This window comes from Antedon mediterranea, chromosome 7 (genome assembly GCF_964355755.1).
Source record: "Antedon mediterranea chromosome 7, ecAntMedi1.1, whole genome shotgun sequence".
NCBI classification, from domain to species: Eukaryota; Metazoa; Echinodermata; class Crinoidea; order Comatulida; family Antedonidae; genus Antedon; species Antedon mediterranea.
The window spans coordinates 11,355,776-11,375,894 of NC_092676.1; the positions used below are offsets into that span (position 1 = coordinate 11,355,776).

The 20,119-nt window shown below is 33.8% G+C and overlaps 2 protein-coding genes across 4 annotated transcripts in view; one reads left to right on the top strand and one right to left on the bottom strand.

The window, feature by feature from the left end:
* LOC140054171 (chromatin modification-related protein MEAF6-like) overlaps positions 1-18,128 on the top strand; it is a 28,061-nt gene extending 9,933 nt beyond the window's left edge. Inside the window, exons 2-6 of the mRNA XM_072099065.1 lie at positions 9,137-9,249; positions 14,493-14,580; positions 14,734-14,773; positions 15,506-15,689; positions 16,560-18,128. Of these exons, the coding sequence (XP_071955166.1) occupies positions 9,137-9,249; positions 14,493-14,580; positions 14,734-14,773; positions 15,506-15,689; positions 16,560-16,605 (471 nt within the window). The 3' untranslated portion in view covers positions 16,606-18,128. The remainder of the gene's footprint in view (positions 1-9,136; positions 9,250-14,492; positions 14,581-14,733; positions 14,774-15,505; positions 15,690-16,559) is intronic.
* Positions 7,086-20,119, bottom strand: part of LOC140054170 (osteopetrosis-associated transmembrane protein 1-like) — a 95,957-nt gene continuing 82,923 nt past the window's right edge. For 2 of the 3 annotated variants that reach the window (XM_072099061.1, XM_072099062.1), the window contains one exon: positions 7,086-7,489. In XM_072099061.1, coding sequence (XP_071955162.1) covers positions 7,335-7,489 — 155 coding nt within the window. In that variant the 3' untranslated portion in view covers positions 7,086-7,334. Of the gene's footprint in view, positions 7,490-18,233; positions 19,175-20,119 lie in introns of those variants that run through there. The other variant, XM_072099063.1, reaches the window with a different exon arrangement.

Consider the following 20,119-nt stretch of genomic DNA (forward strand, 5'->3'; position numbering starts at 1 on the left):
TATGGCTGAGCATGCCTCCGTCTCTATTGCTATCATATTAATCTATTTTATAATATCAGGGACCCCTGAAAATATCAGATATGATCAGTATTCATACTTTGACAATTTAATATCTACAGTACGTCGTCAGTAATAATTATTATTATAATGTATTCTATATTAAAAAATCGGAAAATGGTTTTCATTAGAGCCCTGCTTATTAAGTAAAATTGTAGTAATGGGGCTATTTAATATTTTGTCGTTTAAAATATTATTTATTAATCTTATAAAATGTATACTTTATTTTAAAATTAAAAATGTATTGTCTCCCAAAATCATGAAAAATAAAGATTTTTAAAATCGGACTTTGAATAGGCCATTATGCAGTTTGTATCCAACAATCATCTTTTTCATTTTTAATATACCTTACCATTTCTGTTTATTATATTGTATTGTATTGCTATGGAGAAAAATAAATGTCTTTTGAAATGAAATGAATTGAAATGAAGTTGTTCACTTCCATAAGAACTTCCATAAGAAAAAAGAACGGAAAAAAAATTATTTCACCTATAAAAAGACAAAATAAACAGTTAAATTACCCAAAAACTCATTGGCTTCCAGACAATTTGACCATTTTTTGCTTTAAATTACAGTTTTTTCAGGTAAATCATTTTTTTTCAGACCCAATTTTTTGTGAAAGTGAATAACTATTATGTGACATTAAAATAACATATTCAACAAAAAGATTAAAAAAAACATTTTTTTCAGGGGACAATATATCTTTAAGATAATAATAATCATTGCAGAAATAATGATGCTGAAAGCTGTCCGTTATTTGAATAAAAAAAAACATTTACAGAACTGACTACAAAAGATTGCTCACGTTAGTTTTATTATAACAGTCATCCACCCTGCGAAACCTAATAACCTCTAACCTAAAGTAGTAAGTAGGCCAGGTAGCCTACATTGGCTAGGTTACAGGACTGATTGCCCATAAAACATTCGATGTATAAATATCAACACCCCAGACAGTGTAATAATGACCTTTCCAGACCGAAAACCATTCTGGTTTGACTGAGGGTCTGGGCTTCTCCAAGATTACGCAAGTTGTCTAGGACCTCTTCAGGTAAAGCTTCAATAATGGGGCTATTCGATTCGATTCGAACATTCGATGTATAAATATCAACACCCCAGACATTGTAATAATGACCTTTCCAGACCGAAAACCATTCTGCCCGAAATTACGATACTCTCTCGATACAACTCCATATTTTATTAGTGGAAAATGCACTTTTATTTAACATCAATCTTATCAAGCCAGCCAAAGACTGAATACATCAAAAGTACAAAGGACAATGTAAACCTATAAACAATTATTTGCAATTAGCAATGTATAGGCCTAAATAAAATCAACCATGAAATTGTAAAATAAGCATAGAAACATAACATTTATATCTAGCATTTTTAACATTATTATATTCAAACAACAGCATCGGACTCTGTTTTCAATTTAAATCGTTTGATTCGTGAGTCGAGGTAAAGAAAGTGCTTTACCATTTTTCTTTCAAAAGCATAGGCCTATAGCAAACAAGGTCAACAGCCACTGTAAGTCGCGTGCAGTTCAAAGAGTACAGAAAACGCGATAAAACGCAAAGTGATCGGACCGACGCTTTCACGCGACTATTAAAACAAAAGTAAATATAAACCTAACTAGATAGAAAAACTAAAAACAGTTAATTTAAATATAGAATCATATAAACATATACAGATACAAAATTTACATATTTGTAACAAAACATATTTTAAATTTAATACAGACCACATAAATAAATCGAAATAGAATTTGTAGAAGGTAAGTTTGCGTTTGCTAGGTTTTACAAAATAATGCTAATACACGCGTCCACACAAATGGTGTACGTGTAATACGTATCAACAAACCTAACCCTGGGAAGGTTTTAAACAATATACTGTACTTCAAAAAGTCACCCGAGTGCAGGAGTTGCAATTACAACTCCCTGGTGTTAGGAAGTGTAGGGGTGGGTGAGTATTACGAAGATACTAGAGTTATGTGGGTAATGATCGGTATCAAAGTGATCAGAATTGTACTGGGAATGTTTTAAATAACATTTTGAAACACGTCCTTGGGCAGGTATATACTTGCAAGTAATAATAAGTGGCTATCAAAGTTAGGTTTTTGATCGTAGGCCTATAACTGTCAATCTTCGAGTTTCCAATAACAACCCCGCCTTCTAATTTAAATGTTAAAACGTTTTGTCCCACGCTTGAGTAGGCTCGGCTAACAAAATTCATTTTGTCGCGACAAAATGAATTTTGTTGCAACAAAATGAATTTTGTCTACACAGAATGAATTTTGTCTACACAGAATGAATTTTGTCTACACAGAATAAATTTTGTCTACACAAAATACATTTTGTCGCCACAAAATGAATTTTGTCCACACAGAATTAATTTTGTCTACACAGAAATAATTTTGTCCACACAGAATTAATTTTGTCTACACAAAATGAATTTTGTCGTTACAGAATGAATTTTGTCGTTACAGAATGAATTTTGTCTACACAGAATTAATTTTGTCAACACAGAATTAATTTTGTCTACACAGAATGAATTTTGTCCACACAGAATAAATTTTGTCAACACAAAATGAATTTTGTCAATACAAAATGAATTTTTTGTTTTTATGTGTAGACAAAATTGTAATATTTCGACAAAATTAGCAATGTCCCATACGGCGCCCCGTAGTATTCCCCACACAGGTCTCCTGCTGTGCCCAGCCAGCTTGATAGAAAGCATGCAGCTCACACAAAATGCATGATGCAATGGTTGAGTGAATTCAGGGATCATCTTAATTCCATGGTTTGTTAACTAAACACCACATAGTGGTGAATATGCGTGTTAAAAGTCTCAATGATACGATCCCTTAATGTACCATGTTGTTGCTAGGAGGCTTGAAAGGAGTTTCTAGGTCGGCAAGAGAATGCCGTCCTCTGACAATTTAAGCTCGGCAATTGCCGATTGCCGACGTGAAATTCGTGGGCTGCGTTTTGTTATACAACGTGCAATCAAAACAATGTGTGGTATAATTTTTTTTTCAGATTGAAATGACTTATGACATAGGCCTATGTGAATTAATATTAACAGATAGATGATTTTAATTATTTATGTATATGTTTATGGTATATTATTGAATATTGTGTAAACATAGTTATACAGTAGAAGTGTACAGAAAAGAGTTGGACAAAATAAATGCTGCAAGAGCAGCACATTTACATTAACTAATATTAAAATCTAAAATGTCTCCCTAGTACTAATACTGTAAACCTACTAGTCAGGCAGCATTTGTATTTTACTTCATATATTTAGCCAAGTTTGATTTTTCACTTTTAAGTGATCAAGGACATCACAACGAACAACTTCCAACTTGTTGTCCAAATTCTAAACGCGTTTTTCATTCGCTGGGGGCGCTTTTTCAAAATGGCCGCTTATGCTATCAAGTACTTATATCTCGGCAACCACTAATCGTAGAGACTTGGTTTTAATCTTAAAATGTTTGTAAGGTACATATTTATATTTACTCTAATGGAATATTTTGACCAGAAATGACTGAAAATGCCATTTCTGACCGTTTGACCTTTGACCTTCTATCATCATATCTCGGTAACTAATGGTCACACAGACTTGACATTTGTTTCAAATTGTTCGCAGTATGCCTTTTTATATTTACTGTAATTAAATGTTTTGTTTTAAAGCAAACAGAAATGCCATATCTGACCTCTTGCCCTAATGCATGTAATATCCACAACTGAGAGACTATAGATTTGTCTAGTATTGTTTATAACTTGTACCGGTACTTGTGGTTTTGTTGATGATATCCCTTGTTCCAAAATCAATATTTCAAATCACCAATGGAACTGTTATAATAAATAAATACATACCATAAATATTGAATATAGTCAGATTACCCTCTCCAGTCAATAAAGTTCATCGATATTGTCTACTAGCTCTACATTCCAGTCCTTTGTATTCTCACATCCATCACCACACTCATATGCATCAGTACAGAGCAAGTTGTTTTTCTTACAACTACAGTGATTTGTTGAACATGAACCATTGCAGGTACATCGACAAATTTCTAGAAGAGCTTCTGGTGCTGGTGGATTGTTGAAAAATACCGGCTTCAAGTGACCATCTTCTAGTTACCAGGAGTAGTCAGTTGCTGGTGGAATAGATGGAGTTGGCTTGCATGATGAATTACATACAATAGACATGTAGTATGCTCTTTCCACGTGTGATCTAAGAGTTTCCATGGTTGTGGGTAATTGTTGTCCTTCCTTGCCTTTCTGTGCAAATAACATCCATCTCAAGTCTGTGACATAATCTGCCTTGATCTTAGAAGTACTGTATAATATGCAAACATATCTTTCCATTTGCCTGAAAATCCAATTTGGTATTTCAGAGGTCAGTCCATATACAGCAAATGCATCTAGTATTTCATCGTCGCATTTCAAAAGTGCTTTGAAATGGGCGGACACTCCTTTTCCAGCAAATGTACCTGTGTTATCTGTACCTTTAAATGCGTACCATCCAATCAGTGCTGCTGATATTTGTTTTCCAAGTCGGTAATAGCATTCCCATATAGGTATTTTTTTCCCTCTTTTCCTACAAATGTGGTCATTGGAGGAAGTAGAGGATAGCTTCCTGTTAAAAGGATAAAGACATCAGTATCTACAGAAAATATGTCAACATTGGCACTTGGGTCTTTGTTCATACAATCAAAGGCATACAATAAGACCAGTTGGTCCCCTTCTTCCAATGTGTGTTGTCCGTGTTTCATCTCTGGCATCATGATAACTTCTGAGAGATTGCAGTTTGCCATCATGGACGTGTGATGTGTTACTAGGACCTTCTTCGTGTTGTTCTTGAAGTGATTAGGTATCTTCTCTGACAGATATTTTGTAAGTTCAGCTTTGGTCTCTTTGTGCGATAAAAATGTCTTAATGTTCTTAATCTCAGTGTTGTCATTGACATGGTAGTGAATGGTAGTTGTTTTCTGTGTTCTCTTTCTCGTGTAGATTCTTTTAAAGATCCTGATAGATATTGATCAAATAAAAGACGAACTTCATCATATGGTTTGCTCATACCAACAATCAGGTTAACAAATTCAGATGCAAAGTCAGAAGCATTGAACTTATCAGACACCTTTTTTACCATATTGATGACACACATGCCATCAATAATTGGGATTGATGCTGCTTTTTATCATCTTTCTGTACAGGCCTGCTGACATTATCTGGTAGAGGGAGTTCTGTTATTGACTGCAATACCTTGGATTTTCCAGAAAGCATTATCATTCTTCCATCTGGATGGAAATTTGATGGTGGAGTGCTATTGAACTCATAGTTGCCTAAGACATCCTTTAGAGCGAACTCTGGCCTGCTCTTCGCCACAACTAACAATCTAGACAGCAGCTTTCTCTCTTGCTTAATTGAAACTAGTTGACCATTAATTTTGGTTTTCACCACTGCTCCTACATGCTTGAAATAAGAGAAGTTGTTTTTCTTTTGAGGGTCCCAAAATGTTACGGTTTTTTCAACCATTCGTGAAGTCACAAATTTATCCAATGCTTCTTTTCCTAATTGGTCTTGCTTTTCAATCGTTTGACTGACATCATCGGAGGTTACCATGCCAGGCACTGAGTTGGCTTGTCACTGAGTTCCACAGGGATCTCACCAGGCTAGCATTGTTTGCTAGGTGTTAGCGACAAGGCCTAGGCTGGAACTATAGTTTATAACTATTTAACTAAGGCCTCTGTACAATATTTATATCAGCATAGGTACATTATTATACAAGTAAATGTATATGTACTAATAATAAGTATGATTTCCCAGCAAACACTGTTTAAATCGGTTTAAAAAACACTTACCATTTAAACTCATGAAATCTAATCTGCTTGAACTTTCAGCCAATCACAGGCTAGGATTATGTATGGAGATAATGAGTGGCTTTTATTTATTTTAAAACTTTAATTTCCAAGCTTAAGTGAATGTTTTAAAGCATCAATAATTCAAAAATCAATAATGTGTTACAAATATGGATGTTCTGAGCAATCTGTCGAAAAATGTTATCTATAACCAACATGTTGTGGATATCACACAGACAGGTTATGGTCAAAGGTTAGATATGGTTTTTCCAGCCATCTTGAAACAAACCTTTGCATTAAAGCAAATAGAAACATGTATTTTCTGAACAATTTGGGATAAATATCAACTCTTTCTGACCAATAGTTATTGAGATATGATAAGATTAGGTTAAAGGTCAAATGGTCAGAAATAGTATTTACGGTCATTTTAGGGCAAAATGTTCCATTATAGTGAATAGAATTATGTACCTTACGAACATTTTAAGACTAAAACCAAGTCTCTACGATTAGTGGTTGCCGAGATATAAGTACTTGATAGCATAGGCGGCCATTTTGAAAAAGCGCCCCCAGCGAATGAAAAACGCGTTTAGAATTTGGACAACAAGTTGGAAGTTGTGTCTTGTGATGTCCTTGATCACTTAAAAGTGAAAAATCAAACTTGGCTAAATATATGAAGTAAAGTTAATATAGTGACAAATGCTGCCTGACTATACTGTATAATTAAGTTCAATAAATATTTAAATACCATAGTAATTTAATATAATATATTTATTAAATTCAATTTTTTGCCATCTGTCACACTCCTCACATAGCAATCCATCTTGATTCTCGATTGTTGGCATTCAATACAAGTGTTCATGTTGATAAAAACTCCATTTTAACGGAAAACGTAAGCACCAAAAAGTGTGTGGCATATCTGTGCAAATAATAGATTATTGTCTTTATGTAATGTTAGATGACGCCAATACGTGGAGCTCCACAGATAATACACGGTTAATGCGCTAACATCTAACATAAATTCAAAACAATTAGCCCCGCAGAGGTTTTGTTGATACACATAATTGTAAGACAATAGGACACAACTTTATTTAAAATGATTTATTGGTATAATATTAAAAGGTATTATTACACAATTTCATATGTTATTGAATTCAGTATGGACCTAATAAATAACAATATTTATAAATAGCTTTACTACATAACATATATTAATATTATTACAGTACGTTCATATTTGTTTTGCCTATTTGAACTTCAATAATTGACGTACCATGTTTTTTTTATGTTAATTAAATTTATATTGCGCTTAGAATGGTGAATGATTATAATAAACATTATTTTTTAAAAAACGTAACTAAAAAATATGTTAATTCTTTTATTTTATTGGTTTCATACTGTAGGCTTTACTGTACGTTCATATTACTGCATTAGCTTGTTGTTCCTGTGGCAGTATTGGTGTCCCATAGAAAATGTTGGCGGCCGTTTTGGTCACATACCTGCAATGGTCCCATGAGAGGGTCCTACTAAACACCAAACGGAAACAAACGAGACTCGGAATGTTGCAAATACCTACCAAACAAGAGTAGATACTTGTAATTGTTAATTATGAAAACCCAGTTGTCACAGCCTTAATATAAATAAATATTAAATATTATATGTGTGAATGAATACAATTATCCAACAATTACATCCCCAAATTGCATTAGTGTACATGGTCATAGTTAACTTATTAGTAGTACAGTCCGAGCAAACTTAGTGGGAAATATTTATATAAAGCTTAAATAATATTTTGAAATCATATAGTAGTACCATGATTAAATAAATTATGAAAAAAAAAAAACCTTTTAATCACCAAACAATACATTTATATTCGCATACTGTACATTATTTCGTATGTACTAAAATAATTAATTAAACCATTTCTATCTATGCTTAAAGATGTATTGTCCCTTGAAACACAAAAAATGAAGGTCAAAATATTCTAAATTTAAATTGGCCATATCAAAGTAATATTAAAGTTATTCATTTTAAGTCGAAAATTCGAGCCAAAAACAAAAAGTTTACATAATTAACAGGTAAATTAATTTGATTACATTTTGTCTGGAAAATCGTCGTGAGCGAAAGTAAACAAAGATTTCAAATAACGAGTATGCATTATGCATGATGCTAATTAGGATTGTTTACAACTCGTCACGGGTGAGAAGGTGTTTTCACACAAATTGCGAAAAAGTTTTATGATTATGCATACAGAGTAGCCAAACAAGCGCGTTGCATTATGAGATATGTTTTGATCGAAAACTTTGACTGGAAGTCAAAGTTATTTTTTGAACAAAAAAACGTCTGTATTTCAGTTACATGATTTTTTTTTCGACTAATTTTCGGTGAAAGTTAATAACTATTATGATACTTCAAAATGATGCACTTTTTTACGCAATCTTTTTTTTTCTTTTTTTTTTTGGAATTAGTCAAAGGGACAATACATGTTTAATAAAATCATATTTAATATATTATCAAAGGCTCATTATGTTAAAACGATCAAAGTAAGAAGAAGCGTCAAAATGATAACGATCTGCTGTTGTTCAATACTAATTTTTCTCCTATTAAAGGCACTATGGGTGTGCCATAGATACTCTCGTTTGGTTTAAATTTTTTTTTTTCTAAATTCATCATTTTTAACATTTGGACGATTTTTGCTATAAAAATTATATTTGTACTGTTTGTCTGTTAATTATTCAGAACTGTAATGCACCAAAATATGGGCAAAATTTGGTATAAATTTAAATGAAATTATATCAAAGATCAAAAATATAATATTAGGCTATCGCTCTCAGTAGACCTATTGTTATTGTCGGGTCATTTTTTGTTGGTGGCAGATCTCTTAAATGGCGAAAGCAGTATACTTAGCCAGCAGATGCACGTACAGTATATATGTAGTTGTGGACCTAACATTGATTTATGAAATTATGGTTGCATATCGTAACTACATGCATTTTTTCTGAAATTCTTAGATTGACTATAAATTAGAAACCAATAGATATTGGATCAGAGAAGGTAAAGTAGTGATTACTATCTGCGCGTGCATATAGAAAAAAACCTTATAGGTGCACATGTTTCAGTATTGTTAACTAAAAGAAACTCCCTATTTTCAGAACTTACTTTGCCCAGTCAACATCTAGGCCTAGCTTTAATTGAAACTTCATTCACTTTTTTTTATAGGAAACTCTTGCTAATCTGGAACGTCAAATTTATGCGTTTGAAGGGAGTTACTTAGAAGACACAGCACTGTATGGAAATATAATTCGTGGATGGGATCGTTACCTTACCAACAAGTTTGTTTTTATTTAGTATTAAGTCAAATTTGAGTCAAATCATGAAGGTCACATTTTTATGAAAAACCCAATTCTTCCACACATTACCGTGTAATCAAATTGTTGTCGTTGTTGTCAACAAGTCGACATTGTTTTTAGGTTCAAATACACAATCTTTAGTGATTTTTATCATTGATGTTTTGTATGTTCTCACTCTAGATCCTATACAATTTACACTTTATACTGATAGCTGGGCTCGCACTGGCCAATTGCCAAGTCGCCATGGGCGAAAACGCTTAGAGATTGGCGAAAAATAAAAAACGGCTACTTTAGCCATTTTGGCTATGACATACCGTATAGTTCCTAATAAACGCCCTCGGGGCGTTGCATTTTTTGAAAGGGGGGGGGGGGGCGTTTGTTAGGGGTAAAATGTAAAAATCATAAATAGAGCCTAGGCCCTATATGAGGCCTACCTAGCCTAGGCCTAGCTAGGCTAGGCCTACCCTAAACAAGTTAGTTGCTTCAGACGGTCAATCAATGTTTTTTTCGGTGTGCAACAAATAAGTTCACAGGGTACCTCCAAACCCCCTGCTATGCAACTGTGCCTGCGTTTATGGCCGACGATGCATGCAGCGTTCTTCGTTGTCGTCCTTCACAGACACAGCGTGTTTATCGTAGTTTATTGACATCCGCCCTCAACTTGATGAAAAGTTTTAACAACTCTAAAGGTCTTCATGAACCAGACGCCTTGTATCAATTCCGTGTTGTGTGAATAAACATGCGATTGTCTGATCCACGTTGTTTTCCTGGTTTTTAAAGACCAGCGATGTATGTTGTCGCGAATTAAAAAAAACGTCCAGTGTCCTACTATACTACACGCGTGAATTACCCTACGCGCCCGGTGTAGGCCTACTTGTTTGTCACGCTGTTGGCGTACATCGTTATCACAGTCGCTGAAAAATGTGACTTTCCGGGCTCAAAACCAATTCTAAACGTGAGAATCCTCTGTTTATATAGATTGGGCACTAAGGTGTGTTAACAAAATATGAAGGGGGGCCATTTATTAGGGGCGGGGCGTTTATTAGGAACAATACGGTATGATAAAATAGATAATCAAATAATCATTTTGCCGAAAGCGTAAAGTTCAACTAAAAGGTCCATTTGTCGATCTCCAAGCATTTATTTTGTTCGTTATCATGTTGTTTACTTCAAGCTCCATTTTTCGTCAACTTGTTTCGTTGTACCAGGCATCTCTTTGTTATTTCAATATGATGGAGATAGCAGAGCTAGACTGCACAGAGAGACAGACGTTACACGACAGCGTCTCTTTGTTATTTCAATATGATGGAGATAGCAGAGGTAGACTGCACAGAGAGACAGACGTTACACGACAGCGTCTCTTTGTTATTTCAATATGATGGAGATAGCAGAGGTAGACTGCACAGAGAGACAGACGTTACACGACAGCGTCTCTTTGTTATTTCAATATGATGGAGATAGTAGAGGTAGACTGCACAGAGAGACAGACATTACACGACACATGGATGATGAAGTCTACCCAAACATAATTTTGTAGACCGGCGCTACTGCACTTTCGCACCTCTTGAGCATACCCAATTTAAAAACATTCACCCACTGCGCGGCGGTGGTGGTGAGTGACCGTGAAGTATTAGGACAAATTTTCGCCTGGTGGGTACTGAAGCCATCAGACAAACATGACCAGCCAAGCGTAAAAAACAAAAATAACATAGCGTTCAGGGGATTTCAGAAAACTGTAAAATGTTTCTTATTAAATTGATAACTGTATGAATGATGTATGATTAAAAACAATTTGAACAATTGTTTGATCATTATATTATAAAATAATAATAATAGTTCATTCTTATATAGCGCATATAAGCAAGCTCTCAATGCGCTGAACATTATTACCCCAGTCATTTTTTTGGATCAAACATGTATGGAAACATACTTCAATAATGCAGCTAGTAATCAGCGCAAAGTTGTGTCTTGATCTAACTGGGTACCTATTTATACACCTGGGTGGAGAGAGGCAAACGTAAGTAAAGTATCTTGTCTACGGATACAAGCAATGCGACGAGAGTTGGATTCGAACCTCGGTCTCACTCACGATCAGTAGTCCAACGTCCAACACACTGAGCCACACGCCCTAAAATACTGTACAACAAAAATTGTTTTTATGTTAAAGGTGCAAAAGACATTCTACAAATGTGCAAATCATTTTCTTCAACCAAAATCAGTTTAAAAAAAAAATGATAACCTAATTCTAAATATTCAGTGTTTTTTCTAACATAATTTTTTCAAAAACCATTTAAACATATTTATTTGTAGTTTTAATTAAAAATTATACAGGCTGAAATAATCTGGTTTGTTACAAAAAAAACCAACAATGATGTCCCGGGATACATTTAACAGTGTGATGTTAGCATGTTAGTTTTTACAGATTTGCACATGGTATTAAATTAAGAAAGAAATTACTGTTTCGTATGCATAACAATAACATTTAGGTAGATTGTAGGTCATTGTTCTACGAACGTAGCCTACGATGTATTGTTATGATAATTATCTATGTGTCGATCGTAGGGTGGTTCGTACAGTTAATATACACCATTGTACGCAAACAATGTATTTTTCGCTAATTAAAATCCTATAAAGGCTAGAATACGTCAATTTTCGCCCTACACATCGGTTATCCTAATTTGGCCGGACTCCAGCCTTCATAACTTCCCTCTAGGAAAATGGTGAGAAAAGACGATGGTGAGTAATCTAAAAAAAAAAGAAAAAAATAACAACAATGAGTTTGAACCCTAGCCTAACGCTACAGCATTAAATTGCAAGACCCAGGCACTACCCATTCAGCCATCCAACCGGCTTACAATGCGCCGATATCATAACACATTAGTATTTTATCAAAATACTGTTCATATTACTATTGCTACTGGCAACATCATTCGCGAGTCAACCGCACGTTTCCTCGGCTTCCAGATTAAGCCCAGCAATCATTCAGCGCACCAGGCTGATTGTTCTTCACAGTTACTGTGTAGGTTATGTTTGAGATAAACGTCACCTTTTCATGTGACAGTAAAGACTTGACTTTCAACAGCCTCGTCGTTAAGAACCTTGACGTTAAGCTACTCGCCGGTCAGGTGGTAATGGTCGATGGCACAACATGCATATATGGCTCCCCCGCCTTCAACTTCGTCTGAACACCACTCGATCAGAAGCATCTCAACCATCTCACTTTTGGCCCCAACAAAACATCATATCTTGCTAATCTGTTAGACGTTCAAACCGAAAGTGCTTAAACGGTTTTTCCACGAAAGCCCTGTGTTTACACCTAATCCACCCAACAGCACTTCATCTGCGTTTTGACCATCCTTCGTGCCATCAGCTAAAAACGATCGTTCACGACATGGATGCCTCTGTGGAGCATATCTCAGCAAGATATCTCAGCAAACAGAAGAACAAAAAACCCAAATAAGAACCCAATCGCCGATAAAGCTGTCTGTGAAGTGGAAGACGAACTCCTTACACAAGAACCGAATGGTGGGTGTCTTGATGGCTCTTTCGGACATGTAAATCATTTGAACCACTGGTGAACAATGGTAAATAGCCACAACAAAGGGAAAGTAAAACTAGACTAGCACAATATATACAATGTCACTTGTGACAGTGGATCAACCCAAATGTCACTTGTGACAGTGGATCAACCCAACTATGCTCACGGCTACCACCATTGCTCGCTTAAATTCTCGACTATGCACATGTGACCCTTCGTCTAGGGAGATGTGGACGCAATGCGACCAGTTTACTAATGACCAAATTCCTCTGTCAGACAGTCACATAGCACAAATGTTGTTAACCAATCATGCACATAGCGAAAGATCAAGGCTCCAATTCGTCATTTTCCAATAAGCTCCAATATTGAAGTATGCGATCTTGTGTACAGTACGTCTTAGCCGATCGTAACAAGTCAAAGGCCCGTCATCATTATCTCTTAACGTCAGTTGATGGCACTTGGTGCGACATTCAAATGTTTATCGGATCTCAGTTACGTAGTAAGGCGTACAAATTCAAACGTACTGAATGAGCAGGTTCCATCATCACCATCTAATCGCACCGGCGTCAACTATATTACCAAGATGACTCGGAACAGCGACGATGATTACCACATTCCTGAGAACGATTATGTGTTAGATAAGTGACTGCTGAAGTATACCAAGTTGTGGGGCAGAATAATCTCCAAAGCTGGAGGGCAGTCTACCCGATGATAGCTTGTTTATTTTTCACTACACATGTATGCTTGCTTCCAGATTTGTTTATTGGACCACTAGTACTTTATTGTTATTATGCCTATGGGCTTACTTTCCCTTCGTTTTTTTGGGAGAAAAAGAATAAAAAGCTAAAGGTAGTCACGCCAGTTTGGCTGTTTATGTATGTCATCTCATTGTTGTTGTTTATCACGAATGCGTTACTGTTTGTTTTGTTAATACAGTTAATTCATTGTTATACCTCAAGTATCGGTTATTCAGTTGTATTATCTGTGTGAGTATTGTCTATTTGCGCACGAAGGAAACAATTATGATTAAAAAATATATATTTTTTAGTAAATTTACAACTTAGTCCTCTGCCATTCCAAATTCACACATTAATTTTCACTAAGAATATGGAAGGTTTATTAATGTTACGAACTCCCTACGACCTTCAGAATGTAGCTCATTGAAAGTTGTTTATTGAGGTTACAAAGCTAAAAAAGGTAACAGCTACGAAGCCAGATTGTAGGAAGAAGTTGCAGTATTTTCTTCCTGTGCTGTAGGGCACCTCTCATGACAAGTATGGATCTCTCGCGGCGTTCTACTCATATCTGGATAGACGATAACAAAACATGGGGATCGCAATGGCAAAGCAAAACGAAAATTGTGTTTTCGTTAATAGATAGATTGTAAAAATAAACTATAAACAACATCAAACTTCCAATTTTTAATTTTTATTAATAGAAAGTTAGATCTTTTTAATTGTTAATACATTTATTTGAGGTGGATTTCAGCATGACATGACTATAAATATCATAACTAATTAGTAAGTTGTTCATATAAAAGGGTACCGTAGGCCTCCCCATGGGTATTTTTTTCCTTGATATACCTTGCCAATAAATAGCCCATAGGCTTATAATTAATATCATTTATAATATTATCACAACATTTTAATTGCACAAGTTAATACTATAAATTCTGGTTCATTAACAGGAATACCAACAGCAAAACTGACAAAAGAAACAGGAAGTTTAAAGAAGCTGATCGTTTATTTTCAAAGTCATCAATAACCTCGCACTTGGTAAGTAAATTGAAACAATGAATTAATAATAATTTTGTGATGATTGCAAATCTCTTAATAGGCACTCTCTACTGTAAATAGGTTTTGGCTGTGTTGTTTACGGATTTTACTGATAAGATAATATAACAAATTTAGCTTCATTTATTCTTTCAGGCATGTAGTGGTTTATCTGATCAGTCATCAGTTGATAAACGTAAGTTGCAATTTAAGCAATTGAAGTACCTCTTTTTAGGTTCTTATAGTCTATTCTGGCTCGGTTTAATTGTTGTTGTTTAGTGAAAACTTCAACTAAATTGCTTGTTTTTAGGAAGTAAATGACTGTCAGTTCAGCTTTATTCAAATCTAATGGAACTTACATAAAAAGAGAATTTATGAATGTTGATCATCATCATGGATCTATTCTCAAGAACAAATGAGTGAAAATTAAAAACTATACAAAATATAAAGCACCAAAAGGTGACAGGAATGAATTACAAGCCTAAAAAGCTAGATGCCTCCTACATTATACAGTACATTAGTAAACAATTTGGCTTTGATTTGAGTCATTTTGTTGTTAAGAGACGGTTAATTAAAGAAATTCTTTGGATCAAAGAACTGTTGTGTTGCAGTGACGTGCGAGGCTAGGCTGTCAGCGTTAACTGTGCATTTAAAAATTCACCTGTAGTATCACGCCCTCTATAATTGTTCTACTCTGCATCCAATTGGATTACTGCCTTATGGAATGTAAAAGTAGGTGTGTTATAAAACAAATAATGAGTATTTTACATTCATGCAATGGGGCAAATAATTTCATTCATTATTTGTTATATCATAAGCATTAAACTTCACAGTTTTCAAGAACCATACTGTACATCTATGGGGGAGTAAAGCAAGCACTCCTTTAGTTATAAAACATAATTTGTTTAAATTATTTGTTTTTACGAAGGTGAAGCAAGAGAATCTGTAAGTGCAACTACAGATGGTTCACAAAGCAAGTTTGATATGATAGACCCTGATGGTCATGATCTAGAAACTATGATCCATAATAGTAATACAAATGAACATAGTAGCCACAGTAGTAGTAAGAAAAGCAGTTCACACAAGAAGAGGAAAAACAAAAATAAACACAGGTAATCACAGTTTTGTAGCATACATTTGGATATAGTGCTGTCATGGACATACAGCCATGCTGAATTGAAACACCGGTTCTTGTCCGATCACTGAAGTTAAGCAATGTTAGGCCCGTTGGCGTTTTGGGATGGGAAACCGTCTGTTAACACTACTTCTGGTGCTGTATAGACCGGAGTATGATATAATGATAAGGGAATATTAAGGTCAAGCATCTGTAGCATACTGATGGTTTACTACATTGCCTCATGCTTCGAATGGGGCATAAAGTTATTTCTTGTACATATAGTTCATGTTAAAGAACTATTAAAAAAAGAGTAGAGGATCGTCTCCAGGTGTGCTGAGCTGGTAGGCGCTACACTTCTGGCTGCTTTGGGTCCGTAGAGGGCCTAATTCAAATTTTTTCAGTTGAGGTTCATCTTTCGATAGAGTAGGGGGTTACCCTGGTGTAGTACTGTGGACAGACGAAGGGGCGTGCCATCCACACATGCACAATTCAGTCCAGTTAGACTGCAAGTCACAGGTTTAAATTCACCACATTAAACATTTAAGACATGCTTAGCGCTGTCCTGTAAAGTCCTTATTGATTGTTTTTTTTTGCATGTTCTGAATTGGTTGATTAGAATAATGCTGCCAATTGACCACTAGATGGATCTAATAATAGTATCTATTATATTATGTAAAAAAAATAACCACCAATAGACCAATGGAATGGATAGTTAGATCCATAATTTATTTGAAGAAAAACAAAATCAAAATGGTTTTAGTGTTCTTTGTTGGTGTTGATCCAATTTATTTTCAAATATAATATTATTAAAGTTAACTCTATGCAATATGCTGCATATTCAATCTGTTCTCATTTTAAATTTCAGATTTGAAGTAAAACTGAAAAAAGGTCGACATAGTGAAGATTATTGAAGTTTGAATTATGGGACAGTACATGCAGCATACATACTGTTGAAGTACTTTCTACCGCACCATTGTTAATGCGACCCTCTGTCATAGCTTATATAAGTAATGTTGAGCAGTGAATTGCCTTTTCAACAAGACTAAAAAAAGTGAGAGAATGCATTATTGTTTGATATTTAATGTGGTATATTATTATTGTTTGAACATCTTTAAAAACAAAAGTTGATGTGGAGAACAAAAAACTGTTGCTCTGTGTAAATGCTTGTTTCTGCACACAAATATGTATTTGGGATTAAGATATGCTGGTCCTGGTTAACAATCGCAATTCAACTAGTTAGTTCCTGGGGAATAGCCTCAGTGTGATCCATGATTGGAAATTATATAGTGCACATTATTTGCAACATCATAGCCAGTGAACTTTCACAAATTGCATTATGATTGATACAATAACACATTACAATAGGTGAACTTCAAAATTATTATGGTATTTTAAAATCACAAGTTGTATAATAATAATAATATAGGTGAATGAATATGAATTTTGTAACTAATAAAAACTGTCAATACAATACAGTAAACAGGTCAGTTCAATAAGTTTGTATTTATTTTTTGTAATATAAACAAAATACTCTTACGCCCGTATTCTTAAACCGGACTTTAGTCGTAGTTCGAGCTAAAACTTTAAAAATTACGTCATTTTAATTCATAAAACTAAATCGGCGATTAAATCAGGTCAACCTCGACTAAATCGAGACGGATTTTGATAGATTTTTTTAGTCCTTGAGGGGGCAGGATAAATCGCCGACTAAGTAGTATTTAAACGAGGTTTATAAAAAATGTTCAGTCATTGAGTTGTTATATTGGCCAGATATTAAAGAATGAAATATCTATTTTTATATTAACTTAATTAAATATACATTGGTATATGTTATAATAATGCAAATCATGTTTATTTACAACCGTATACAAATTACATTAATTATTTTCTTCCCGCAAGTCTGACTTAAACTGCGTCACGCCATAGCGACAATGGGAGATGCGGAAATTCACCATGCGATGGAATGTTTAGGGGCCTAGCGCTTGTTATGGTTTCTACACATATTTTGAAGATTTTGTTTGTTGTTAATCAAAAGTACTTCACTTGTAAATTAATACTGATCTTGTTCTAATATTATAATTGACAATTACAATTATTTTTCATGTATATGTCCTGATGCGTGGAAAGTGATAACAATGCACAAAATTTCGTCTGCTCCTCAAATACTCTCTTGTTATTGGCCAATATATAGCCTTTGTTACCCAGACTAAAAGCTCGACTTCATTAAGTCGAACTGCAAACTTCAACTACTTCTTTTATGAATCGAATTTGAAGTAATGGCTCGAACTAGGACTTTTTCAAGTTGAACTACGACTAAAGTTCGGGCATTATTATATAAAAAAAGTAATGTTTAAAGCATAGAGAAATAAGTTTATTATTATTACATGGTTAAAGCTATTTTAATAACTGATAATAAACATGTTTTTATCCTTGATTGCACTCATTGTTTATATTGTCTAGTTTCTGTTGGTGATAAACCAAAAAAGCACATGCAATTACCTCTTTCAATTCAAAGCCATTCTCATATACATGCTTATATATGCTTATATATGTTGGAAATTTAATTACAGTATAAAATTTGGTTTAAACAAAGTGACCCTAAATATATTATAAATCACTAGAGCACCTTTAATAGATTGCTTGGATTTATACAGTATAATCAGGGAGTTGTTACTCCCTGGTACAATCTAATACAGATAAACTCTTTGGTTTTAACTATTTTCTTTTACCTAGTTCTAATACAGTAGAATTATGATGTTTAAATGGATGCTGAATGACAATGATTAAAAGTATAAACAAGCAAAATGAATGATCACTGCAACAACCAGTCAATTTGCAGGCATCCTTGGATGTATCTATAAAACAAGCATAATATGGAATGTGGGACTATTCAGTATTCTGTACAAAAAAAAAAATTTAGATACCAAAATTTCTTTTTATCAATTTTACAAGAATTTGCATTTTTATTGTTCCTTTATTTGCATATCATAAGAATTATTAAAATCAACTAGTCTGTGAGCTGATAAAAAGGGTCAATAAAAGTTGATTATTGTAGTTAACAATTTCTATTGGCTTCATTTCATTCATTAATGGCTTCATTTAGTTGTTTTTATAATCTAAAGGTTGCAGCTTAATATTTGCTACTGTTTTTGTCAAGTTGATAAAATTGCCACATGGATACCAGTTTATAACTGCAATCAATTGGGATCTTAAAACCATTTTAAAGATATTTCTGCTGGTAAGAAAAAAACATTGTTTTTAAACATTACTCCTGCTCATTAGAAATGAGGCCCAAATGCATTCTACAACACAAATGGAAACCAGCCGTTTGTGTGCAAGACATTTGTGTAAGTTATTTTATTGTTTTTAGGTATTCTATAGGCTTCATCTTATTTCTTTTATTTGCCAGATGATTCTTGTCACTGCCAGAATTGTTTCTTATATTATAGAGGCACCACACATTCACAACACTGAATCAACCTGAAAAGCATTGTAGAAGATACATATTACTGAATTTATTAATTGAAAATATTAAAAAGTTAAAACTTAATTTATGAAAATATATTATTATTTTAAGAATAATATACAAGAAATATAATATCAGTGGCTGTGGTTTCTTCGAGGACACAAATGTTTGTAGGCCAGGTTTCAACGAAAAGATTGTGTGTGTGTGTTGCCACACCATTGAAAGCTTGTTTTAATGTTTAAGCTTGATTTGTATAATGTAATTGTGAATGTTTTGTTTCTGCTATCATAGAAAACAATTTTTCCATGTTCACATTTTTATATATGGAACAAATAAAGATTTAATTTGATTATTTTGATCTGTTTAAAAACAGTTTATAGACATCACCACAAAACCTTTGATGCTGTTAAAAAACCACTTGATCGGCTCCAAAGTTTAATGTTTGTTTTTAAGTGCAATACCAAATACTATTTTATTTATTTTATTCAGTTGACAACCAACATCGATGAAACCGCCACTAACAGGTTGAATCTAAACATAATGAACTACAGTATAATAATACATTCAAAAAAGCAACAATAACATAAACAAAGATCGGAACATTATAGAGATTTAACAATTTTACCCTTAAACTATCATAAAATAAATCAATATCCAAACAAGTAACAAGCAACCTATTAAATGTGTTAGGTAACCACTGAAAAATACCTCGTTTTGTGCATTAATTCCTATACTTTATATTACACCTACTTTCAATAATCCTATGTTTTTATAAAGGTATTATAAAATTCATAACAGCATTTTGTATTATAAAATCAGCTGCACAGATTAATATTTTCCACTAGTAAATTAATGCACTTTACATACACTATTAAAACTATTAAAGGAGTATTATCAATTAACTGTTTTATACAATAATTAAATAAAACGTTACAAATGCATTATAAATTAAAAAACAT